The 27,718-nt window shown below is 41.9% G+C and overlaps 1 protein-coding gene across 2 annotated transcripts; it reads right to left on the reverse strand.

Annotated features, from left to right (window-relative positions):
* Positions 1–255: 255 nt before the first annotated feature.
* Positions 256–27,292, reverse strand: samm50l (sorting and assembly machinery component 50 homolog, like). 2 transcript variants are annotated; one of them, XR_008648909.1, is made up of 16 exons: positions 27,132–27,286; positions 22,686–22,799; positions 18,285–18,386; positions 18,013–18,100; positions 14,643–14,749; positions 13,739–13,869; positions 12,852–12,939; positions 12,099–12,227; positions 11,283–11,354; positions 10,517–10,603; positions 9,430–9,500; positions 8,700–8,767; positions 8,331–8,477; positions 6,171–6,312; positions 3,033–3,355; positions 2,123–2,166 (listed from the first exon to the last, which is right to left on the reverse strand). XR_008648909.1 is itself a non-coding variant. In XM_033976067.2 (15 exons), the coding sequence occupies exons 1-15, from the start codon at positions 27,150–27,152 to the stop codon at positions 3,310–3,312; spliced, it is 1,413 nt and encodes a 470-aa protein (XP_033831958.1). In that variant the 5' UTR covers positions 27,153–27,292; the 3' UTR covers positions 256–3,309. The 2 variants fall into 2 exon arrangements, 1 of the variants encoding a protein (XP_033831958.1); XM_033976067.2 differs by having other exon boundaries at positions 256–3,355; positions 27,132–27,292.
* Between the last annotated feature and the right edge of the window lie 426 nt (positions 27,293–27,718).

A 27,718-nucleotide genomic window follows, 5' to 3' on the forward strand; every position in this document is an offset into this window, starting at 1 on the left:
TCCTGCAGTCAGAGCATGTGATCAGACCTGTGTATTTTTCCACTAACTGAAACACACACACACACACTTTACATAGACTTTGGTCAGCAGTACACAGGCGCAGACAGGACCAGACAGGGGCATGAATTTGAACCAGGATTAAAACAGGACTGAACCAGGGCTAAACCCAGATTGAACCAGGACTAAACCAGGATTGCAATTACACCAGGACTCAACCGGGACTATATAAAATAGTAAAACAATAATGATCAGCCTTTGTTCCCAATAAAATACTTGCACTACACATTTACTGTCATGAATGAAGTTGAGAGAGCAGCTTTATTCAAACTTTTTACAACATGAAAAAGTGAGAAAGGGCCACAGGGGTGTTACATCACAGTGTCGTAACAAGTCCAGACGTATCCTGAAATTGAACTCCATCTGCATCTAAAGCCTCGAGTCTGACCCGCGAGGTTTAAGATGCGGTTTGCCTGTGACAGATCAAAGGAAAATGGGCTCAATGTCTGATGTTTTTATGATCTGACTAAACGAGAGGAGCCGGAAAGAGAGATAGGCACATGATGAAGGAAGAGAGAGAAATTATGAAGAAGAGAGAGAGACGTGAAGAAAGAGACGTGATGAGGGAGGAAAGAGAAACGTGATGAAGGAAGGATGAGAGAGAGAGACAAGGGGAAAGAGGGACTTGATGAAGGAGGAGAGACTTGATGGAGGAGAGAGACATGATGAGGGAGACGACGGGGAAAGAGGGGAGGAGATATGATGAGGGAGGAGACTAAGAAACGTGATGGAGACACTGGGGAAAGAGGAGAGAGAAAGACTCAATGAAGAAGGAGAGGAAGAGATGAGGGAAAGAGGAGAGAAATGTGGTGAGGGAGGAGCAAGAGAGACTGGGGAAAAGAGGAGAAGAGAGAGACTGGGGGAAAGGGGAGAGAGACAGGAAAAATGTTCTTGGAGACAAAACTAAAATAATCTGGACAGTTAGCCTGTTCCTGGCCAGTTTTGTGCCCAGATGTTTGTTACTCCAGCCACTGATTAGTCACTTTGATGGAGCTGAACTGAGGATTTGATGACCCTGGATTGCCAAAATAAGTCAGGCTTTAGCTCGCTCCATGAAATACCCCCATAGACTGTTTGGTAAGAGGACAGCAGTGGTGGGACAGCTCAACTCTGTGCCCAAAATAACTTCTCCAGAACAGCTTTAACACAGCCTGGAGTTTATGTGAAGTTAAAGGGCCTGTACCAGATTTGAATAAACTCTAGTGAAGATAAATGCTCTTAACGTCATGCATTCTGTGGTGAATGTTGTTCAAGGGCTTACCATACATAAGACTGACTTCTATGACCTTTCATGTCAATTTATATACACAGTCTATGCTCACATAGACATAAAGGCCTAAGTGGGCGGGGTTAAAGTTTCATGGTTTGAAATCTGGCACTGGCCTTTTAAATCTACCTGAAAAGTGCTGGATCTTCTGCTCTGTTTCACAATGCTTCATCCAAACACATTTAAAATAAGTGGAGTTTCGAATACCAGGGACCAGTCATGCTCCAACCCATGGACTTAGGTTATGTGTTCTGATGTAAAGTTCGAAGTTAAAGGTGCACTGCGTAATTTTCTTGGTGGAGGGTACAGCCGCCACCTGCTTGTCTCCATGGAAATGTTAGTGCTTTGTCTGGAATGTCCATAATCTACAGTATGGCATTAAACTCATCCATCTATAGAGAAAAGCAGGGAAGACCATCAGTTACAGGTGAGATCTGTGGAGAGGTGACCCCGCTCACAGTAATAATGCATGTGTTTCAATGTGTTTTTAATGTGTAATAAAAATACCCCCAGTAAAGCACTGTAAGATATACATGTTGAGGGTGTATTTGACTTCGATAGGTTATTTTACTTCTATGCTGTATTAACTGTAACACTTAACATATTTAAAAGGTTACATTTTATTGTTTTGAAAATGCTATAATCGCCCCAAACAACGTATTCATGTTTTATAAATTTCACTTTTGATGCTCTCCACACCAAGTCACTCTATCACAACACATCACATCAGGTTTGTCAAGTTGCTGTGTACAGTTTTATATAATCTTTTTCAAGTTTATTGGAGAATTGACTGGGAGCATGGGTTATGTAGACTTGTGGGCGGAGCCTTGTACAGGCTCTTACTGCTATGCGTAAGGAGGGTTTGAAAAGGGCCTGTCAGAGATCGCTAGATTACAAATATGCTGGTAACATCAAAACCTCTTCAGGCATGTTTTTGATGAGGGAACACTGTTACAACATGTGCGAAAGCTCCAAAAATCAAGTTAGCATAATCCTCCCTCTCAAAATGCCATGCTGTGGAAATTTAAGGCAAAACAATGGCATCTCCATGGACACAAGCAAGTGGCAGACTCCTGACTAGAAAAGTTCACAGTGCAACTTTAGTGATACAGATAGGAATGATATGCTTGGAGACATTTCTATATATATGGTGCTGCATGAATGCTTGAGAATTAAAGGTTCACTGTGTCATGGAGATTTCGAGGTTTCAGAAACATTTAACAGATGCTTTGAAACATTTTGTACCAGGCATAGTTTCTAGTCAGATCTGTGGAGAGGCGAGTCTACTCACAGAAAAAAAACACCTTTTTAGATTTATTGTTTAGTTATTACAACATCTGTGATTGAATAAATGCAAGATAAATACATTTAATGGTGTACTGTGGAACATTCCAGGCAAAGCAATAACTTTACTGAGATAAGTTACATAGTGAACTTTAAAGAGGGAGTATTTTACTTCAGTTGAGTATTAACTTCTAACAAAAACGAACACAACCTATTAACATGTTTTGTAAGCTCATTTTTTAATGCCCTCCTTTGCTCTTATTAAGTCACTCCATCACAACACAATTGGCGTGCATCCCGTCAACAAAACTACTGCACATCAAGGTTTGTCAAGTTGCTGTGTACAGTTTTGTATGTTTTTGTAAATTTATGGAAAATTGTCATGTGGGATCATGGGTAAGGATGTGTGTGTGGGGCCTTGTACAGGCTAACCGGACGGAGGGTTTGAATAGGGCCCAGGAGAGATCACTATATTAGTCAAACATGCATGGATGACATCTAAAACCTCTTCAGGCATGTTTTTGATGAGGGAACGTTAAAACGTGGTAGAAAGCTCATAAAAGTCAGTGTTGCAGAATACCCCCCTTTAAAATAAAATATGCAGGTATGTGACGTAGTTTTCATGGTATTGCTCTGGTCCAAAACTGGTGCAAAAATCAAACGCAAATCCAGGAGGAAGAGGAGGAAGAGGATGAGGAGCATCAAAGGAAGCGGATCCCTGCTCCAAACTGCACTCCATCACATATCCTATGAGAGAAAAAATAATGAAACTAGTTAGTTTGTCTTATCCGACATGTATTTGAATACAGTCAACATAACTGGGTTCCATCATAAAACAGTACTGTCTGTGTAATCCCTCAGTCATCCAGGTCTGATCCACAGCAAAAGATGAAGTTTAAATCTGTCAACTGGACAAATTGTTGTAGGAGTGAAGATGTTTCACTGCTCATCCAAGTTTTTTAGTGCTGGTCAGATTGCTGGTGGACACTGCCTTATATCTATCTGAAGGGAGGGGCTAAATACACTGAAACTGTAAACAGCTATTGTCTCTAGGTAGCTGAAACTACCCTATTCAATCTTTAACAACTTTGCTATTGTTCTTTGTTTTGGTCTGAGGATGGAGTGATAGATGGGGGAGAGATTATGTCTCACGCCCCCTATTCCTGTTTAAGGAAGGATTGCCTTTCCTATCAAAAGTAGCTTCTTTAACTCCCCTCTCAAAGCAAACAATAGCTGTTTAGTTTCAATGTAGTTAGCTCCTCCCTTCAGATATATATATAAGGCAGTGTCCACCAGCAATCTGACCAGAACTGAAGAATGAGCAGCGAAATGTTTTCACTCCTACAACGATTTGTCCAGTTGACAGATTTAAACTTTGTCTTTTGTAATAAAACAGTACTGTATCCAACTGTCCAAGTCAAGTTATATATTCAGGGATTATATGCAACATTTTGAGGACTTTTTCCCCATTCATTTCAAAGCAAGGCACAGAGTGAGCAGGGCACAGAGTGAGCAGGACAGAGTGAGCAGGACACAGAGTGAGCAGGGCACAGAGTGAGCAGGACACAGAGTGAGCAGGACACAGAGTGAGCAGGGAGTGGAGGAACGGGGCACAGAAGGAGCAGGGCACGGAGGGAGCAAAGGATGCAGGGCACAGAGGGGGACAGGGTACAGAGGGAGCAGGGCACAGAGGGAGGAGGACACAGAGGAAGCAGGACACAGAAGGAACAAGGCGCAGAAGGAGCCAGGCACAGAGGGAGCAGCGCACAGAGAGAGCAGCGCACAGAGGGAGCAGGGCACAGAAAGAGTAGGGCGCAGAGGGAGCAGGGCACAGAGGGAGCAGGACACAGAGGAAGCAGGGCACAGAGGAAGCAGGGCACAGAGGGAGCAGCGCACAGAGGGAGCAGGGCACAGAAGGAGCAGGGCACAGAGGGAGGAGGACACAGAGGAAGCAGGACACAGAGGAAGCAGGGCACAGAAGGAGCAGGGCACAGAGGGAGGAGGACACAGAGGAAGCAGGACACAGAAGGAGCCGGGCACAGAGGGAGCAGCGCACAGAGATAGCAGCGCACAGAGAGAGCAGGATAGAGGGAGCAGGGCACAGAAAGAGTAGGGCGCAGAGGGAGCAGGGCACAGAGGGAGCAGGACACAGAGGAAGCAGGGCACAGAGGGAGCAGCGCACAGAGGGAGCAGGGCACAGAGGGAGCAGCGCACAGAGGGAGCAGCGCACAGAGGGAGCAACGCACAGAGGGAGCAGCGCACAGAGGGAGCAGCGCACAGAGGGAGCAGCGCACAGAGGGAGCAGGGCACAGAGGGAGCAGGGCACAGAGGGAGCAGTGCACAGAGGGAGCAGCGCACAGAGGGAGCAGCACACAGAGGGAGCAGGACACAGAGGAAACAGGACACAGAGGGAGCAGGACACAGAGGAAGCAGGGCACAGAAGGAGCCGGGCACAGAGGGAGTAGGGCGTAGAGGAAGCAGGGCGTAGAGGGAGCAGCGCACAGAGGGAGCAGGGAACAGAGGGAGCAGCGCACAGAGGGAGTAGGGCACAGAGGGAGTAGGGCGTAGAGGAAGCAGGGCGTAGAGGAAGCAGGGCGTAGAGGGAGCGGGGCATAGAAAGAGCAGGGCGCAGGGCACAGAGGGAGCAGGGCGCAAAGGAGATACAGCTCTTTACTGTGATTGCAATTTGTATCACCAGTTGCATATAGATCGCATCGTTTTCTGCTTTGTGTGGTGTTCTATCTTCTGTGTCCTGTGTCTCAGGAACTGCAGATAGAAATGAGCTCAGAGTTTTAGTCTAGTACAAAACATCTCTTCAGTATTTCTTTGGTTAATACTCCAGTACATGGCCCCTGTGAAATAAACTAAATCAATGTAATATTGAAATGTCCTTAGTATCTACACAGTGTTTGAGGTTTGTGCACAATTGCCAATACCAATATATAGAAAATGCAAAGAAAGTGATGATGGTCATAAACTCACTGAGAAGTACTGACAGAATAAAAACATCTAGTGGCTTCATTAGGTACCACAATTGGTTAAATAAAATGCAGTTCAGTGGGTCTCAAACTTTTCACACTAAATTAAAACTACAACAGTGGCTCAGTGGTTAGAGTGTTGGTCCCCCAACCAGAAGTTTGGAGGTTTGAGTCCCGCTCAGACCAAGTTCTGTCGTGGTGTCCTTAGGCAAGACACTTCACCCACATTGCCTAGTGTGAACGTGTGTGGTACGAATATTTGGTGGTGGTTGGAGGCCGATGGTGCAGATTGGCAGCCTCGCTTCCATCAGTCTGCCCCAGGGCAGCTGTGGCTATAACAGTAGCTTACCATCACCAAGTGTGGAAACGAATGAATAATAACTATAGTGTAGCGCTTTGAGAGGCTTTGACAAGCCTGTAAAGCGCATTACAATTGTAAGACATTATTATTATTATAGATTTAATTAAATGAAATAAATAACAATTCCTGCAACCTGTGTAAATGTCTAATTCACACTTTGACCTCTGACCTGTCCCTGCTCTGCTCTCTGTGAGCTCTGTCTGAGCTCTGTGTAAGCTCTGACCTGTCTCCGCTCTGTACTCCCATAGGGACACAGTAGTTGAGTTCCAGTCGGGCGATATTTCCGAGTCTCAGGACGATTCCGGCTCCGTATGACCAGCGAATGCACTCAGCCAACTTCTGCAGGTGTGCCCGCGGCCCCTCTCCTACAGCGAAAGAGACAGATTAGAGGTTAATAACAGATGGCACTTTAAACCAACCAAGGACAAAAAGCAAATATTGTAATTAACTTGTGGACGGATGGGACAAGATCTCGTGAGATGAAATATAGTGCACGCATGTGGGAATATAGCTTGGTAAATTTAGTTTCCTGTGTTTATATTTGGCGTGGTCACAAACAGTTAATGAGTCATTTATTGGCACAAACAAAGCGCAACTTAATTTCCTGTTTCTTTGATGACGTCGCACGGCCACAAGCATTGGACTAGGGAGCTCACAATTTAATCATTAATGCGTCATCTCAACCTGAATGTAACTGACTCATAATCATATGACCAGCGTGCACTATAGCGCTCCCTAGCCTATACATGAAACATAAACATTATCTGATTTTGTAGAAAACTTGGGGATTGAATTCTACGCATGAGACAAAGAAAAAAAATCTATTACAAACATAGGGCATTTTCCACGGTTGGCCAGCAGGGATGCAAAGACTCCTAAACATGTGCACATGCTTAGTCTGTCCGTGTTGAAATATATGTAACTTATATACTGGCTTGTGCTGATTAAATTCATAATTCACACGTAATGCTCAGTGCTACCAATAGGACCAAGGAGGAAAATTATTTTATTTCCATAAAACATAATTAGACCCATGTTATAAGTTTTCAGTTTTAGCTCTAGGGTCATCCAAACTGCCCATTCCAAGTAAATGGCACTGTGACTCAAATCAGGCAATGGAAAGAGAAAAACACCCACTAAACATTAACCAAAACACACCATCATTGGCAGAGTGAACCAGCTTAGTGCAACATTAATTCTCACAACAATATTTTACATGGTCCACACAAAATGGCTCTACAGTGCCACTTTGAAAGTGCCCCTATGGGACAGGAGACACGTGTACTGAAAGAGTCATAGGACACATGAAAACAACCATATTGGATGGCATTTCTGTTGCCACTTTGACATGTGTTTTGTATGAAACCTATCTAGTCCTAGGTTTTTGACTCAAATGAGCTCACACACCACATGCCACATCTAGAGATGTTGGTAATCAATATTTATTCTCTTTTTTTAATATTCATCACATTTTTTTGTTCAGCATGCTGTCAAAAAATGTCTTGATTTCCTGTTTCTTTGATACATGCTCACAGTCACATGCATCAGCCCATGCATTAGCTTGTAAAATCAAAGCCCGAATAGAGCAGAGTAATGAGTGACTATAGCGCCTCCTATTATCATACAAAAGGTCCAAAATAATCTAATAGTCACAAAACAAAAGGGGATTAATTATATTCACCATGGCATGCAAAAAATCTTTTGGACCAACAACATATCCTTGATCGTTTGGACTGTGGGAGCATAAACATCCACTCATATATTGAAAACACAGACAGAGAAGCTACCTGTTGCAAAGCTATTGAAAACTGACACAAACATTATTTATGTTACTCCAGTCAAAAAAGTAAATTCTATAGCTTTATTATGCATGAGGTTGCTGGTTCAAAGCCCTAGACCACACCAGTATAAGTCAATTGGAAGACTCCACTTTGAAAATAGGGTGAAGAGCAGATAGTGACCTGGGTGGCTGTCAGGAAGGCAGAATGGCATGCCGGGCATTTGCACACAGACACGGTCAGGATTCAAAGGATGTTGCAATTGAGAGGCAGTCAAGAGTCCATGTTGGCCTCAAGTACATGGCGTGAGCATGGTGGCAAGGGCCATCATCGTCACTTCCAGCTTTAATTTATTGTTTAAGTCAAAAATCTCATCTTTACTTGATCTTGTGTCTCATCTTGTCCAACCTCTGTTAATGTGTACGTGGGAGCACTAAATAAACTATAAAATAATGTATTACCAGTGGTGGAAAGCAAATTTATACAGTACAATTATATGGCAATATGATGAAGATGAAGCTGCATAATACCAAAGCTGAGGCTACATTTTAAAGGTACACAGTCTGCCGTAGTAGAGGCTGTATTGATCTAAGATTTTAAATTACCGTAGTTGAGGTTGCAGAGGTTTCCGGCATTGAGGAAGAAGTGTGTCCTGAACAAGTCTCCAAATCCTCCTCTGCCCGGTCTAAAGGGGAGGGGCGTGTACAGGTGTAGCCCCGCCGCCCAATACGCCTCTCCACCCAGGTAATCTCCTACAACAGAGACAAGGAGGGTCAAACGAACCCGCAACCAACCAAACAACCCAACAACCCACCAACTCGCCCTGAGAATCTCTAAAAATAGGTGACAAAGAGGGTCTCCACCCAGGTAATCCCGTACATCCAGAGACACATGCATGTAAAGTGATGTGAGAGCTAGGAGCTAGGAATGCGTTTTCTTGAACTAAATTATGATTTGCTTTTGAGTGCCTTTACCTTCGCTCTGTGGTCCGATACTGTACATCCCAAATCCTCGAACACTGGTGGGACCTCCCAGGTAAAATCTGACAAACAAGAGTTCTTTTTTTAAAAGGGTAAGGAAAAAAAAATCAAGGCTGCTTTTCCAAGAGTTTTCAATTAGAGAGGAACGACCACAAAATATATAGCAACCATAGACTGTATAAAGAAGACTGTGTGAAATCACCCTCATAGATCCAAAGGAAGCTCATTGAGGCTAACACTTATCGGAACAAATTTGGAGCTGAGTTCTACATTTGGAATTCCAACCACAGTATCATAGCAACTGAGGAACCAATCCAGAGCAAGGCTGTTGAAGGGAAAGCTCCTTCCTGCCTGCATCGCTGGTTTAGCAAGGAGCTAAAAAATGCTGTCAATCAAACTTGTTGCTAACACTGACAGGAGAGGCCTGGTTGGTCTGTTATTAATGTTGATATCTTGATTTAAGGTGAAATAATGAAATCTTGATTTAAAGACAAAATAGTGAAATAAAATGTTCATGACATCAGCAGTTAGAGAGAGAAGCCATGCTTTGTCAATAGAAAATGAATAAGTGCCAGAGTCAACGGAGCTGAATTGTGCCCATCATCTCTTCCTATTTGAAACGCAGCGGCTAGTGGGTTAGCTACGTGTATTTATATATACAGTCTATGATAGCAACTGACGATGAGACACGACTGTAAGATTAAACAGTAAATATTCTTTGTACCTGTCTGCGATACAAGATCGCTGCCCTCCGAGTGGGTACAACATTCCTCCCCAGAACGATGCTGACAGCACCTGCATAAAAACACTCATTTATATACTGTTTATGTAGGCTTAAGTCGACCTCTAGTGGTTATACACAGCAGAAACAGTATCTACAAAAGCTTACATTGCACTAGAGGGAATACATATCTATGTATCATTTATCTTCATTAGATAACAGGACTGGTTATGAGGCAGGTCTATTGTTTTCTTTTTTATTATTTCAAGGGCAAATCCAAGAAGTTTCTTATCAATTTGGTGTAGAATTTAAATAAATCAGATACACATACAAAAGAAAGATGAATGAAATATCTTGCCTGAAGACACAACAATATGTGCTTGGGAGATTTGAAGCCCTGATCTTTTGGTTGGTGGGCAGTGGGCAAATGCTTAACCCACTGGACCATCTTCATTATACTACAATCAGTATTGTGTGTTGAGATTTGAACCCCTGATCTTTTGGGTGGTGAGTGAAAACTTAAGGGGCCATATTACGCTATTTTCTGAGCTATGATCTAATGGGGTTTCCTCATCACAGATATACCTAGAGTTGTGTTTTGTTTCATTCACATATGTTTGACACACAAAGCCTGTATATTTGGACTGAAACTGAAAACACCCTGCACACCAATACAGGTCTTCCACTCTGTTTTAAACTCCACCTTTACACCTTCACTAGAAAGAGTTTGATGAGTTCAGCTCTGGATTTGTCTTTTTCTATCAAACAAAAGTTAAAAGGAGCTGTTAACTTGAAAACTACCGCTTCACGACATCACAAGGTAGAACAGAGCATTTTTGAACTTTGGAGTTGTAGACAGACCAATAATAAAGGGTTACTCAAACATGTGTGAATGAAACAAACCCCAGGTATGTTTTTGAGGAGGTAACAACATTATAACATGACCTAAATCTGACAAGAGTCACTATATTACCTTCAGTATTATGTGTTCAGATGTATTACGTGTCCCTGATCTTTTGGTTGGTAGGCAGATGCTTAACCCACTGCACCATTGTCACTGTATTACATTTTTTAAATTTTGTGTTCTGACCGAGTCCCAGAAGAGCTGTCTGTTGAGCTGGAGTTCAAAATCCTCTTTGAGAAAACTGGCGTCTCCTCCGGTGTATCCAGCCAGCTCCTGTTTCACACAAGGACAGAAAATAGAACAGTGTTTTAAAGATAGTTAATATTAAAGGTAGACTATGGAACTTTTTTTTGTGAGTTTGACTCCATGGAGATGTTACCTTGCGTAGATCAGTGGCTCTCAAACTTTTTCAAACAAGTTAAACCAAAGGAAAGATTTGGCTTTCCAACTACCATTACATCTAAACAGGACTAACAGGATTATTCCAGGTCTATTCCAGGTCTATTCCAGGTCTATTCCAGGTCTATTCCAGGTCTATTCCAGGTCTATTCCAGGTCTAAACAAGGACTATAACAGGACTATAACAGGACTATAACAGGACTATAACAGGACTATAACAGGACTATAACAGGACTATAACAGGACTATAACAGGTCTAAACCTGGTCTAAACCTGATCTATAACAGGATTACTCCAAGTCTAATTGTGGACATACATAATTTCCACTGTAGTTCTAAACAGTAAAGGAGCTCACGTACAACAGTTTGAATCACACTGGAATAAAATGTTCCACTGTTTGGCACTAAACATATCCATCTTGTATTTATACAATGTTCTATTGCTAAAAATACCTTGAAAATCATTTCATTGTTATTTCTGTGAGTGGGCTTGCCTCTCCAGTAACCTGTAACTAATTCTGACAGGCTACAATTCCTGTTCACATTGGACTGACCTGATTGACCCGCAGTAAGGCACCTCTGCTAGGGAAGATTGCAGAATTCCTTGAATCTATGGACATTGTGTGCTGCAAAAAAACAGACATAGACTAAATACTGATGCCAAAATACATATTAGAGCATTAATCTGTAAACTGGATTAAATGGTGATATTCCAACAGCCTAAATCAGAGCTATTCTGAAAACTGGACTTTTCAGAGCTTTTAACCATGTTCTAGTTGTTTCTTCTCATTAACCCTCTGAAGTTGTATTGGTGTGATTCATTTTTGAGAAATCTTTAATCACTTAGTTTGCCATGTTGTCGATCTACACCCGTTTTCACCTCCACCGGTACATGCCCACTGTGACGTACGCAATTCCTTCCACATGTATCATCAATTTAAGAAAATGAAACTGAAGGATTTTATCTTCACATATCCATTTTGCTACAAATGAAAAAAATCGGCTGCTAGCTAGTGTGTATCCATAGGAGGGGACAATAGCATGCAGTGTTTTCTTGTGATGATGTTTACACTGGCCTTAGCTGCCATTTGGCATCGCAGTTTTCTAAAGTGGATGGCAGCGAAATTGTTTTTTAAAAAAAAACATTTTTTAGATGAATATGGCGATTTAAAATGTGCAAATTACAACATAATGATCCATGGCTGTCAGTGATTATAATTATAGAGCACAACAGGTATGACGTAAAATAAGGCAGAACATTCCTAGGTGGAACATCAGCCATATCAGATCGATTTTGTCTGACATTTGTCTGCGTGCCCATATCTGCCCATTGATACACTGGCTCTTCTTGTACATGTTTCCTGTCTTACAGAAAGTGCAGATTTGAGCGAGTGTCCACTCTCCTCTCTGACGGCAAAGGACGCACTCCGCGCTAAACATCCCAGCTCCCTCCACACGCCCTCCCATTTCAGAGAGTGACTGCTCCAACCCACAGGGAACTGAGGGAGACAAGAGGGGTAAACCAAAGGTCAAGTTATATTTTAAACATGTATCATTACTCTACATTATGTATTAAAAGGTCCTATATTACATAAAACTGACTCCTGTGAACGTCTTATAATGTTACCTCCTAAAAACAGTTTTGTGTTTCGTTTCATTCACACGTGTTTGAATAACTTTTTGTTATTAGTCATATAGTCATACATATCCAAACTTCAAAATGCTCTATTCCACCTTGTGATGTCATGAAGAGGTAGTTTTCAATTTAATAGATCCTTTTACCTTTAGCTCAGTAGAGATTGGCAATTCAAGGACTGAAATCATCCAGCTCCATCCAGTGAAGGTGTATGGAGTTCAATAACACAGTGGAGCACTTCCTGCATTGCCACATGACATCACAAGGTGGAAAAGACTGTTTTCAGTTTGAGAGAAGAACTCAGTCAAAATATGCAGGGTTTGTGTGTTAAACAGTTGTGAATGAAAAAACCCAGCGGCAGGTATGTTTGTGATGAGGAAACTACATTACATGTGTCATTACTCAGTATTACAGTAAACATGTGTGTGGGCTCGTGTGTGTATGTGCACGCATGTGTGTGTATGCATGTGTGTGTTCATAGACTTACATTGAGCTCTGCAGCGATGCCTCTGTCTGTCTCTTTTAAGGAGCTCCAGGGAAACTGCCCTGTCACTTTGTAAGCGTTCAGAGTTAGGCTGGAACAAAAACACATTCACACAATTCAGTGTTTTACAACACTGACAGATACAGGTCACGAAGCAGATCAAAGGGAGGTTTAGATAGAGGTCACAAAGCAGACCAAAGGGAGGGTTAGACACAAGTCACAAAGTAGACCAAAAGGAGGATTTTTTTCTGTATCATCGTACATGTTATCCTCCCTATCGTAGACAGGAAAAAAGAGAGCTTTTATCATGCATTTTATACAGATCCAAAAGGATAATCCAGAAAACACACAGATTCAGTTATACTGTGTGCTTTGCCTGCAATGTTCCACAGTAGTACTGATCCATCTGGCATTTATTCAATTACAAGTATTTTAATAAAAAAAAAACAACTTTAATTTGAGAACCTTTGAAGTCAATTAAAACCATATACTATGGGGTATTAAAGAGGGGGTATTTCAAAGAGGGGGTATTTTACTTCTATGGGGTATTAAAGAGAGGGTATTTGTGGTGTATTAACTGTAACACATAACATATTTTGATCACTATGCTACCTTTTATTGTTTTGAAAATGCTATATTTGCCCAAAACAATGTACTAACATGTTTTCATTTTTGACGCTCTGCGTCCCCCCTCCCTTTGGTCTAAGTCATGCTCAGTTACTTCAGAGTACTATCACAACACAATCAGTGTGCATCCCACTAATGAAATACATTTTGTTATATTCTAAATACAGGAAGCTCTGTCACCCAGAGCCTGTCTAACAGACTAGAACCTGATAAACCATTCTGTTCTGGGTTGTAACTCTAAAGTGAACTGGTTTAGCTGTTACTTGCGTTCGAAGAATCCGGGTTGTGGTTTGAAGAAAGACAGGCCATAGGAAGTCTCCTTCGTCCCATAAGAAAACTGAAACGTCAGTTTCTCTGCACGGCCAAACATGTTAGGTAACTTCAGGCCCAGAACCTAGAGTACAGGATTATACATGGAAAACAAGGTTGAAGTCAACTGTATCACCCACAGCGTTCACCTTCACTTACATGAAGCTCATTGAGGCTAGCAGTTATAGAGGCAAATTTGAATTCCATATTTGGAATTCTGGCTGCGAGTATCATAGCAACCAAAGAGCCAATCTAGAGCAAAGCGGTTGAAGGTAACGCCCCTTCCGGGGGCAATTGACAGCGTTGCTAAGGCCCCTGCTAACCAATGGCAGGTGCTTAGCAATGCTGTCAATCAAACTGGTTGCTAAAGCCAGCGGGAGCGACCTTGAGGAAATAAGATGCCTGATTTGTCTGTTATTAATGTTCATATCTAGATTTACAGACACAATAGTGAAATAAAAATACCAGGATCATGTAGAGCGGGTTAATACATACATTTTAAGACCAAACTGACGAGTCTGACAGCAGTAGTTACAGAGAGAGGGGCCACAGTTTTCCAATGTAGAGTGAATTGGATCCAAAGTCAATGGAGCCGGAAATGTGCCCATGAGTATTTCCTATTTGGCATGCGGCGGCTAGCATTTATATATAGAGCATTTATATATCTATGGTTGAAGTGTGCACTGTCTGCATCTCATTATAAAGTGTTTTACTGTGCGAGAATCAGGAGCATACTAGTTGCTGTTAGCTTTACAGTGACGTCAAAGCTCCATGTCTGATCTGTGAGTTGTGAAAAGTGCTTATAAACTCATCATCGGTTTATAAGGTAAGTGAGAAATAACTTTGGATGTCACATACCATGCTGCCCTCGTTGTTGCCGACCATAGTGTTATAGCTCCCTGTGATCCTCTTGATCTCGGTCACTTCAAACGTCACATCCAGACCGTTGGGCAAAGCGTCTGCTCCTGGATTCACACACAGAAAAAAACGTATTGACAGAGGAGCAGACTTGCCATTCCTGTGACCACATGTGCCCTGGGGCACACTCACAATGTGCCAAGAATGTCTACAGTCAAAAGTAAAACCACAAACACAACCACGTTTCAAATAGAGCTACTAAACTGGGCGGAGTCTGGAGGATTAAAGGGGAGAGTGAGGGGGAGGAGGGGTGGTGTACTAAACAGGAAAGTGCTGCTCCTAGTGCTGCACTTTTCTGGACTGAGATGTTTTTCCTGGGATCTGCTGTAGCCACTCTAGTTTGGGGCCCCGAGTGCTCCGATGACCACAAGCACCACTGATACAGGCATCTCTTCCAGGCCTTCTCCAGCTCTTCTTTGAGCCTGTGGTATTTCTTTAGTTTTTCATGTTCCTTTTCCCTGATGTTCCTATCACTTGGTACTGCGATGGCCACCACAACGGCTTTGCTCTGTTGTTTATCCACCACCATAATGTCCGGTTGGTGCGCTATCACCATTCTGTCAGTCTGGATCTAGAAGTCCCACAGGATCTTGGCTCAATCATTCTCCACTACCTTTGGAGGTGTTTCCCACCCTGACCTCGGGGTTTCCAGTCCATACTCTGCACAGATGTCTCTGTACACTATGCCCGCCACTTGGTTATGCTGCTCCATGTATGCTTTCCCTGCCAGCATCTTACACCCTGCCTGAGGGGCCTCTTTGCACAGCCTACACCTTGGGTCTTGTCAGGTGTGATAGATCTGGGCCTCTATCGCTCTGGTGCTCAAGGCCTGTTCCTGTGCAGCCAGTATGAGTGCCTCTGTGCTGTCCTTCAGTTCAGCTTTCTCAAGCCATTGGTAGGATTTCTTGATGTCACTCACTTCAGTTATGTTCTGGTGGTACATCCCGGACATCCAAGACATTCGCTGAGCATGTCATCTGTTGGGGCCTTGTCCTTGATGTACTTATGGATCTTGGACGTTTCATCCTGGACTGTGGCTCTCACACCCACTAGTCCTCCGCCTCCTTCCTTACAGTTTGCGTACAGTCTCAGGGTGCTGGATTTGGGATGGAACCTGCCATGCATGGTCAGGAACCTTTGGGTCTTATCATCTGTGGTTTGTATCTCGTCCTTTGGTCAGCTTATGACTCCTGCTGGGTATCGGATTACTGGCAGGGCGTAGCTGTTTATTGCCTGGGTCTTGTTCTTGCCACTGAGCTGACTCTTTAGGACTTGCCTTACTCGCCTGAGGTATTTGGTTGGGGCTGCTTTCCTTGTTTTCTCTTCAAGGTTGCCATTTGCTTGTGGGATACCAAGGTACTTGTAGCTGTCCTCAATGTCTGCTATTGTTCCTTCTGGGAGTGAGACCCCTTCTGTGTGGACTACCTCTCTTTGTCACCATCCGGCAACACTTCTCAAGCCCGAATGACATTCCAATGTCTGTGCTGTAGATCCTGGTGGTGTGGATCAGTGAATTGAATGTCTCGTTCATTCTTAGCGTACAGCTTGATGTCATCCATGTAGAGGTGACTGATGGTGGCCCCATTCCTGAGTCGGTATCCGTAGCCAGTGTTGTTGATGATTTGGCTGAGGGGGTTCAGACCTATGCAGAACAGCAGTGGGGACAGTGTGTCTCCTTGGTATATGCCACATTTGATGGTCACTTGTGCAAGTGGCTTGCCATTGGCCTCAAGGGTGGTTTTCCACAACCTTATTGAGTTTGCAATCAAGGCTCTTAGAGTCCTGTTGATGTTGTACAGCTCCAGTCATTCAGCGATCTGTGTGTCACATTGAGTCATAAGCTTTCTTGTAATCAATCCAGGCAGTGCACAGGTTGGTCTTACGCGTTCTGCAGTCTCTGGCGACTGTTTGGTCTATGAGGAGCTGGTGTTTGGCTCCCCTGGTATCTTTGCCGATGCCCTTTTGCGCTGTGCTTATGTATTGATCCATGTGCCCACTTATCTTAGCCATGATGATGCCTGACATGAGCTTCCATGTTGTCGAGAGACAGGTTGTGCTGCCAGACGCTTATGGAGAGCAGTGAGCTTCTTTAGCCAGTAGGCGTGGATCATGTCAGGGCCTGGTGCGGTCCAGTTTTTCATAACTCTTTCCTGGATGTCTGCCACTGTGATGGTAACTGGATTCTGTTCAGGGAGGTTGCTCTTCTCTCAGAGCCACCAGCCACTGTACATCGCTGTTATGTGATGCCTCCTTCTCCCATATACCTTTGCAGTACTGTTCAGTTTCCAGCCTTATTGGGTCTGCTCTGGTGTTATTACCCATTACCCAGCAATGGGTAATAACACCAGAGCAGACCCAGCATCCACTTTTGCCGGTTGTGTTGCAAACACGGTTTATTCGTCTGGCTTCATTATCTCGGGTGTACCTTTTTAGGCGGCTTGGAGCCTTTGTTTGGCAGTTTCCAATGCCTCAGGTATGGGCATCTGGCTGTACCTCTTGGGTACTTGTGTTTTCATCGCACCTCTCTGGGCCTCTGACAGTTGGCTCACTTCTCTCCGCGCTGCCTTGATTTTAGCCTCTAACCGTCGTTTCCATGGTGGGTATTGTTTATCATGGCTCCTATGGATGCTCTTATAGCTAAGCATCTCTAGGATCACTGCTGCCAAAGTGTCTATCAGCTCATTGATTTCTGTGATGGTTGAGGTAGGGATCACTCTCAATGCTGCATTCACATCTTCTAGGAAACTTTCAGGTGGTACTTCACTTAGTCTCTGCAAGTGGCGTTGGGGTTGCCTTGTGTTAATTTGGGCCATAATCTTATCTTTCAGGTCAATCGCTGCCTCGCTCAGCGTGATATTTATTGGGGCGTCATACCCAAACTCCAGTTGGGGAGTCATACCCAAACTCCAGTTGGAGAGATAATGTAACCCCTCTGACTCGGGTCACTGAAGTAGTAGCATTCCAACAGAGCTTTGTTCTCACATCTTGCCCATCTCCGCCTTGTTTCAGTAGCCCATTTCTCATCAAGGTGCTCTGATGTGAGCCCCAAAATGGAGGACTGGCTACAGCAGATCTCAGGAAAAACATCAGACATCTCAGTCCAGAAAAGTGCTACTGCAAATAACTCTCAAGCTCCTAGGCAGAAGTAGAGGTCCCAAGCGTGAAAAATAGGGGATGAGACCACACGTGGAGACCGCATATAAAGTTATAAAGAGTTATATAGACCCTGCTCCATCTGAGACTATGACATCATATAAAGTTGTACTCATTCCACATAAATACACAGCTGTGTTCTAAAGTGAGGCTTTACCTTCTGAAGTGTCGATGAGCACCTCAACGTCTTTGAATACTCCGAGTCTAAGCAGCTTCTGTCGGGCCACATGAGCCCTCTTCATCACCTGCACATATAGATACATATATATACACACATCTAAGCATATATACACACACACACGCATATGTATATATATATACACACACATACATACACACACATACAAATATATACACATACTTTATACACATACACACACACTCCCATCCTCCTGTATCCCCGTGTGTCAAATGCCCTCCCATTCTCACATCGATGAGGTTTTTGGCCTGAAACACATCAGATATCTCGTATCCCAGGAGGTCCTCTTTAGTCCGACCCAAACCCTGAACGTTCACATGCTGCACCACAACCTGCAATAGAAAAAAACATGTCACTACAGCAACAAGAAAAAAAGCAACAATGAAAGAACAAATAATCACAAAGACAAAATGAGCAGATACATTATTGAGCTATGTTTGACTCATAGACTGTACAAAGAAGTGGACTGAAGGAGTCACTCATAACTTTCCAATGAAGCAGTTAATAGAGGCTAATCTGGAGCCCTGTTCCATATTTGGAATTCCAACTGTGAACATTATTGCAACCAATCAGGAGCGAGGCTGTTGAAGCAAACGCATTTTCCTGTCTGCACCGCTGGTTTAGCAGGGAGCAGGCGCTTAGCAATACTGTCAATCAAATGTGTTGCTAACACTAGCAGAATTGACCTTGGGGAAAGAAGGTGCCTGATTGGTCTGCTATTAATGTTCATATTTTGATTTGGGGACTAAATAGGGAAATAAAAACCCCAGGGTCACGTAGAGCGGGTTAAAACCAACAATTTAAAAGGTAAGAATTACAAACCTGACAGAAGCAGTTACAGAGAAAGGGGTCATGCTTTTTACATAGAAAGTGGAATGGAACCAGAGTCAATTGAGCCAAAACGTTCCCATGCTCATTTCCTATTTGGAACGCAGTGGCTAGCGGGTTAGCTATGTCCATCTCGAAGTTGTATTTATAGTGATTCGTGCATGTTTCAGTAATCTTTAAATAGCTTGTTTTCAAGACGCTATTTTCACCTCCACTGGTACATGCCCAATGTGATGTAGCTGATCGTCTATGCTTCATGTAAGTGTTCACGAGTGTATTATGTAACAGTTGATTATGCATGTTACACTTCACCTGTTTGACCACTAGATGGCACTGTTGCATTTGTAATACCTGCAAGAAGATTTACCTAACTCATTTTCTTTTATACATTTCATATTTAATTTCCCCTTCATTTATAAGACCATAAAAAGGTGATAATTTTTCATTTGGAACCAGGGGTGAAACTCTCAGTTTGGTCTAGGGTGGGACAATAAATCAATGGGATTTAGAATTATCTTTGAAGGGAGCTGCAACGATACCTAATCATAGATTCAATAACTATGTCATTATGATGAGGCTATACTACTATTTGCCAGCTGGTGTTTGGTTTCAATTTTACACACGGACGCTGCAGACTGGGACTGAATGTGGATATGATTAAGCAAAACACTTTGACTGTGAGACACTGTAAAACTCCCGCACTGGAGACACCGTTTCTTCAACTTCACTGTTACTGGTAAGAAAATGCACTGCGCTTTTGGCACTTGGCACAGATGTTAAAACCCAATGTCTTATGTTGTGACTTGCAGTGCTGTTAATTCAGTTGGCAGCATTTGATGTTTTATCTCAGAACACCCTGGTCACACTGAATGTCCAGCATCTTATGAGTTCAGATATTGTACCTAGCAAGCATACACTCATCGTTTCCCACAAAACTGGAACAATATTGTAAATGTTTAGTTTATCATAAGTTTAGTTAAAGGTCATGAAAACTACTTCAGCGTTTTATGCTAATGCGTAAACCCAACAGGACTATTTAAGAAACAATTTAGAAGTAAAATATGAAGTTTTCGGTTTACCAGTTTGTTTACTAGCAGGCCAAAGTGGTATATATATTTTCCATGCATTCATATGCAGTTTTTGTGTCTGTATATGTAATATGGGCCAGAGCTTATGTTATATTTTATGTGTTATGTTTTATCTGTGATGAAGAAGTAAGACCACAGTAAATATCAGTGAAAAGAACTCGTCTCTTGTGTTTGTGGACAAGCCAGCATATGTTACGTTAGTTGATTAACTTAATATCTTACGTAAACATACCAGACAGTTCGTTGTCTATGTGTTATGTTAGCGTGCTATACTGCTATTCAGCCATTGTTCTCCATTTTATTGTTATTATTATAATTTGCTTTTGCTGTTCTTGGTCTCGGATTTTGTAAAATAAATTTCCTCAAAAATGCGACTTATTTATCTTTTTTTTCTTCATTATTATGCATTTTTCCACTGGTGCAACTTATACTCTGTAGCTACGTATAGTCCGTAAAATACGGTATTCAAATAAAGCAGCAAAACAGTGCACATACACTCACCTGAAGGATTATTAGGAACACCATACTAATACGGTGTTTGACCCCCTTTCGCCTTCAGAACTGCCTTAATTCTACGTGGCATTGATTCAACAAGGTGCTGAAAGCATTCTTTAGAAATGTTGGCCAATATTGATAGGATAGCATCTTGCAGTTGATGGAGATTTGTGGGATGCACATCCAGGGCACGAAGCTCCCGTTCCACCACATCCCAAAGATGCGCTATCGGGTTGAGATCTGGTGACTGTGGGGGCCATTGTAGTACAGTGAACTCATTGTCATGTTCAAGAAACCAATTTGAAATTATTCGAGCTTTATGACATGGTGCATTATCCTGCTGGAAGTAGCCATCAGAGGATGGGTACATGGTGGTCATGAAGGGATGGACATGGTCAGAAACAATGTTCAGGTAGCCCGTGGCATTTAAACGATGCCCAATTGGCACTAAGGGACCTAAAGTGTGCCAAGAAAACATCCCCCACACCATTACACCACCACCAGCCTGCACAGTGATAACAAGGCATGATGGATCCATGTTCTCATTCTGTTTACGCCAAATTCTGACTCTACCATTTGAATGTCTCAACAGAAATCGAGACTCATCAGACCAGGCAACATTTTTCCAGTCTTCAACTGTCCAATTTTGGTGAGCTCATGCAAATTGTAGCCTCTTTTTCCTATTTGTAGTGGAGATGAGTGGTACCCGGTGGGGTCTTCTGCTGTTGTAGCCCATCCGCCTCAAGGTTGTGCGTGTTGTGGCTTCACAAATGCTTTGCTGCATTCCTCGGTTGTAACGAGTGGTTATTTCAGTCAACGTTGCTCTTCTATCAGCTTGAATCACTCGGCCCATTCTCCTCTGACCTCTAGAATCAACAAGGCATTTTCGCCCACAGTACTGCCACTTACTGGATGTTTTTCCCTTTTCACACCATTCTTTGTAAACCCTAGAAATGGTTGTGCATGAAAATCCCAGTAACTGAGCAGATTGTGAAATACTCAGACCGGCCCGTCTGGCACCAACAACCATGCCACGCTCAAAATTGCTTTAATCACCTTTCTTTCCCATTCTGACATTCAGTTTGGAATTCAGGAGATTGTCTTGACCAGGACCACACCCCTAAATGCATTGAAGCAACTGCCATGTGATTGGTTGATTAGATAATTGCATTAAGGAGAAATTGAACAGGTGTTCCTAATAATCCTTTAGGTGAGTGTATCTGTCCATCTCTAATTGAAAATGAAAATCTTTCTACAGCTTTGTTATGGTGCGTTCACACCGGGGCGTCAAGAATGTGTAGGATGCCTCTAGTTTGACGCCTTTGCATTTGAGGGCAGATGCCTCCGCGCCAGAGCGTCAGTTGCGATCTGCGAGTTTTCTTTTCCCTGTGTCTTTGAGAACGCTGCAAACAAGGTTGAGAGAGTGGCTTTAGTGTATTCATTATATAAAACCCATCAACCGAGGCTATCGGCTCTGCGGCATGTCTGGGTCCATGACTAGCCTTTATGCTAGCCGGCACACCCGACATAATTAAGTTGCCGGTAGTTTGTGGCTGATGTCTTTCTACTTGTTCCGGACAATAACGTTGCTTTGTCACTGGAGCATAGTCTTTGATTGGTATACGTTGTGGGTCGAAAGCCAAAATGTTCAGCTTTTTCAACTTTTGGATGCAAGAACAAAGCGTCCGACGCCTGAACGCTCAAAATGCAGGGCAGACAAGACGCGCATCCACCATAGACTTTGTATGTAAACTCGACGCCCTTGACGCCCTGGTGTGAACGCACCATTAGTGGTACTTTTCATCTTATGTCATCAACATTCCTTTTTGGTGCAATGCTAACCGGGGAACTGCTCTGTCTGAGGCTCTGTTACTGAAGATAGGTTTTAATTTGAGCTTTGTTTTAACACAATCTGACCATAAAGAACTGACTGACTGAACTAAAAAAGGTGAGCTGATTTGTGCTGTTAAACAAGTCGCAAACTAGCTAGCATTAGCCAACAGCTTTTCAGTTAGTCACTATGACCTTTTTGTTGAAAATCAAACTCCCAAACATGACCATGAAAGCTTGTATTGATCGCAGGCTCCTGAAAATGTGCTGTTGCTAATGTGTGCTATGTGCGTCCATGGTAACTGCTGAACATTCCACCATAGACATACATATAGAACACCCCAGTGTGATGTCACTGCACAGTATCAAAAAATAAAGTTATACTCATACATCTTTATTTTCCAGGATTTCCTGTTTGGCTTCCTGCTCGGGCTCCGGAGGTTCCATGAGGTCATCAGGAGTTAAGCCGACGTCACGCCCATGCATCGGGAGAGGGTCCAGGCTCTACGCAACAGAACAAAGATTATTTATTAAGGTTAAAGTGTGTGTTAAGGTTCTAATGATATCTAATTGATATTGTAAATATAAATTATAGTTTAACCCAAATCAAGCAACGATTTGTAAAAAAAGATGAAAAGCATGTGGAAAATCACAGGAAGTAGAGTGTTCTGTTTTATAGAGTCTGATACTGATGACATCACACTGATGACGTCACACTGGGAGAATTCTGTCCAGAGGTTTGACACAATTTACACAAAAAACCACCCAGACACAGGGAGAACATGCCAAAAAATAATAATTCAAAATCGAAAAAAAGTCATATATATCTAGCATCCCAAAGTGTGATATGGAGCTCTTGGATAATGACATAAAAAATTGATTTGGTGTATGGTCAGGACACTGAGCAGGCTTGCAGCACTCTTAAAAATGCTGTTGTTAAAATTATTTCTAAATTTACTAAAACACTGCCACGAAAATTTAAAAGTAAAAAAACTTTACCTTGGCTCAGTGAGCGGGTGTGGCTTTTAATGAAGGAACAAGATACTTCCTTAAAAAAGTATCTCAAGTCAAGGTTGACCATGGACCAGCAGATTTTTAAAAGTCTTAGAAACAAAGTTATAGGACAGCTGAGAAGGGCAAAAGCTGACTTTTTCTTAGAAATAATAAAACAGGCCAAAGGCAACAGCAAAATGCTATGGAAGTGTATCGATAAACTTTCGGGGAAAGAGCGGACTGGAAATGCACCTATTGAACTTAACATAAACTCATACAACAGCCGAGCACTCTTACCTGAAGGACAAGAAACTATAAAGGACAATCTCACTATAGCAAACATGTTCAATGACTATTTTATCACTTCCATCCCAGAACTGTGTAACCCATAGAACACAGAGCAACCTGCAACATCATTTGCTGGCTCTGTCAGAATTGTGGCATGTGGCCATAGAGGAGGACCACTTTCCACTCAGGTGGACGTTATGGATTTTTGTGGTGTGAGTGAAGACAAAGTCATTAACATAATTTCATCACTTTCAAACTCCAGAGCAAAAGACTCTTGGGGACTTGACACGCTTTTCCTAAAGAAGCATAAGAATATTTTGGCAGCACCAATTATGCACATAATTAATCAGTCGTTACGTGCATGTGTGTTTCCAGACTCCTTTAAAACAGCAATTGTGACACCTATTTTTAAATCAGGAAATCGTATGGATATCAAGAACTATAGACCTATTAGTGTGCTTCCTGTGGTCTCCAAAGTTATAGAAAAAATTCTTGTGGAACAACTTATTGACCACCTCGACTACAGAAATATGCTGCATCCAATGCAATTTGGTTTCCGGTCAAAACACTCGGATACAACATGTTGCTATTTGCTTGAGGTGATCAAGTCCAGTCTGGACAAGGGAGGGGTGGTTGGGGCTATTTTTTTGGATCTCCGTAAGGCTTTTGACACTGTTAACCATTCAGTGCTGCTGACAAAAATGCAAAATTTCAAACTCTCAGGAAATACGGTCAGTTGGTTTCAGTCGTACTTGGCAGATCGTCACCAGTGTGTAAGAATAAATGACAAAACCTCTCCATTTACTACTTGCTTAGCAGGTGTGCCCCAAGGGTCCATTCTGGGGCCGTTGCTCTTCAGCTTGTACATCAACGACCTACCTTCTATTTGTGATGATGTAGAAATCGTGATGTGCGCTGATGACACAATATTCCTTACACACGGTCCCGATGCAAATTCTGTCGCAGCTAAGCTATCTGTGGCAATGGTAAAAGTAATAGAGTGGTTTAACAAATCTTTCCTTACTCTGAATACTGAGAAAACTGTTACAATGTACTTCTCAAACAAACAAAGTCAAAGTGTATGTCCAAATATTTATGTGAATAGTTGCATGATTAAAAATGTCGAGGAAGTTAAATGCCCGGGAGTCATATTAGACCCTACCCTTAATTTTAAAAAACATATTAAAAAGGTTTGTAATGTCTTGAAATTCAACATCGCTAACTTCCAACACATTAGAAGCTCATTATCATTAGAAGCCGCAAAATCTTATCTCAATGCTATGATTATATCTCACATTTTGTATTGTATTTCCTCATGGTCTCAAGCCAAAATAACAGCACTAAATCCTCTTAGATCATTGCATAATCAGGCGTTGAAAATCCTCGATAAAAAGCCCAGACGTTACCATCATTGCTACATATTGGACAAATTTAAAATATTAAACTTTGACAACCTGATCAGGTACTCTGATATTCGCCTGGTACATAAAATCTTGCATGACGCTGCCCCACCCCCACTAAAGAAATATGTACAGCCTCGCTCTCAACTAACAAGTAGAGTGTTAAGGTCCATGTCTAGGGGTGACTGCAATGTTCCTACAAGAAAGTCCATTTTCTCTCAATCTGCTTTCTCTTTTAAAGCCATCAAGGAATGGAACGGGCTTTCAGAAAATCTTAAGAACATAGCAGATTATCACAGCTTTTCAGGGGCTGTCAAAAACTGGCTTCTTGACCATCAGTCTTGCCCACACTAATTATACCAGACGGGTATTTGGCCATCAGATGTTACTCTCGTGGGTACCATCTGATGGCCACTAGATTACCAGATCATGAGTGTCATAGTACTGTCTTAGTGTCATATTACTGTCTTGTTTACATTTATAATACCAATAAGGTACAGAGCTATCAGATGCTACCCTCGTGGGTATCATCTGATAGCGATTACACTGTATTTATTCTGATATTTGTTGCATTTTTTTCTATGTTTTTTTCTATGTCTTACACTTTAATAACTTGTAGCTTGCACTATGTATTGAAAATTTTGCACACTTGTACATTGTCTTTTGTATTGCACTTTTTATATGTGAATTGTTTTTTAATGTTTGTGACACCAAGGACTACGGATGGAAATTAGCATTTTGCTAAATCTGGTGCAGCCATCTATTTAATGTATCTGCACATTGTCCTTCAAATAAATAAATTTAAAAAATAATAAATAAACAAACTCCACCCAGACACAGGTAGAATATGCAAACTCCACACAAAGCCTCAGGAGTCGAAGTGGGGAGTGTGAACCTTCTTGAAGTGTGAAGTGTGAGTGCTAACCACTCTGCAACCACGCTACCATAATATTAACTAAACAACCTCTGGATGGACAAATGAATACATAAACAAAACAATAATTTACAACTGAGAAAGTAATTATTAATATAAAATGCACTGATAGCGATACTGGTACCGAATATTGGAACCAATACTGGAAAATTTGCTGGATCGGGTATTGTTTCATGATATGGGTTCAGCTGATATCCTGGTAGTGGAATATAAATTTCCCTACGGGGACAGCAATGTGTACCTTAACCATAACCTTAATCTTAAATAAAATAGAACTAAAATATATCATCAACTCCACATGTCAGACTATGTACCTGATGCTCTGCAGATTGGCAGTTGCATATCTTTTGCAGTAATGATAAAACACCAATGACGAGAAACACTGCAATAAATGATAATATTGAAACTACATTGTACCATTGACACAGAGCAGGAAAATCCCTGTAAACCATTTTAAATAGAGTCACATTTAAAAGGACTGAGCTGCAACTAATAAACAGCAAAAGTGACTTATTCAACCCTCTACAGCTCAAATCTAACAATATTTCAAACAAATATCTCAAATCTCTCAACTACTGCAAAGAAACTGTACACACAATAAATACTGAAGCCCCAAAATACATTGTTCTAGCTTACATATATTGAATGATAAGTCGATGTAGTGATTATAGTAATAGGTCTAAAAAAAAACCAAAATAAAAATATTTAAAAAGCATTATTGAGGGCGGGGCTTTGACAAGTCCAGTGAAAGTGACCTCTAAAAGCAACTCCACGCAGACAGCACAACACTCCTGCAGATATATTGTCTACATGTCTACAGAGCTACAATTATTATTATTATTTATTATTATTATTATTATTATTATTATTATTACTATACAAATTGTAAAAACTCAACAGTCACTTTTGTGTTTCCAAAGTTGTGGATAAAGTATTCCTAAAGTAGCCTGAATAACTTAATTTACATTATAACGCTATTATAGTATACAATGTTATCTTGTATTGTATCCAATGTTGATACACAGGCCAAACAGACAACCGATAGTGCAAGTAAAAAAAATCAGGTTCGTAACATTCAAAAGTCATAATTAGGAGTCATGCGTGTAACAGTACACGGAGTACAAATGCTGTGTCCAGTGTGCAGGCTGCTTTCACGTTTCACTGGGAGGTCATGGCAAAATCGGACCAAAAACACCTGGAGTTATTCAAATCCTGATTTACCTTTGCGTGGACTGTTCCCATCGTGGCTCTACGGTCCTAACGTCCTCCTCTGGCAGGGTTCGCGGCTCTAAAGTCGGGGGAAATGGCTAAATGAGCACAGCTACTCTCTCCAGGACCAAACCCCCTTCAAGAGAGACGCCATGACAGTAGCAGGGGTTGGCGCGCCGTTCAAAGACTCCAGTTAGTTTACAGTCTCCAAGATTGTTTTACCTTCTACATCATGTTTTCAATTGTTTAAGCGTAAAAAAATAAATACATTTTAACTTAAAATAAATAAAGCGTTGTTCTTCTGTGTATTAATTTGGGGAAAACACAATTACGCGCGCACTATCCGTCGCGTTTGGTCATATTTTGAAGCTAGCATTACTCACAATCGTGATGGTCACACCATGAATTTATTTCCGCATTTAAAAAATAATCTTGCATATCATTAGCCTATGTGTTTTATAGTTGCAGTAAAATTCTAGGAAAGCTCGATAAAATAAGCTATATAAAACGGAAACATGAGAAAATACGTATTGTTCGTAAACGGAGCATTTGGCTCTCTTGTTTCTGATTGGCTAAAAAAATGGTGCACGTTTCAGTCA

Source organism: Periophthalmus magnuspinnatus, chromosome 12 (genome assembly GCF_009829125.3).
Source record: "Periophthalmus magnuspinnatus isolate fPerMag1 chromosome 12, fPerMag1.2.pri, whole genome shotgun sequence".
NCBI lineage: Eukaryota > Metazoa > Chordata > Actinopteri > Gobiiformes > Gobiidae > Periophthalmus > Periophthalmus magnuspinnatus.

Coding starts and splice junctions, on each gene's coding strand:
- samm50l (XM_033976067.2), bottom strand. CDS start 27,152: ATGGGAACAGTCCACGCAAAG. Junction 11,355..12,098: donor CGCTCAAATCTGCACTTTCT/GTAAGACAGGAA, acceptor GTTTTTTTGCAG/CACACAATGTCCATAGATTC. Junction 8,768..9,429: donor CGATCTTGTATCGCAGACAG/GTACAAAGAATA, acceptor CTTGTTTGTCAG/ATTTTACCTGGGAGGTCCCA.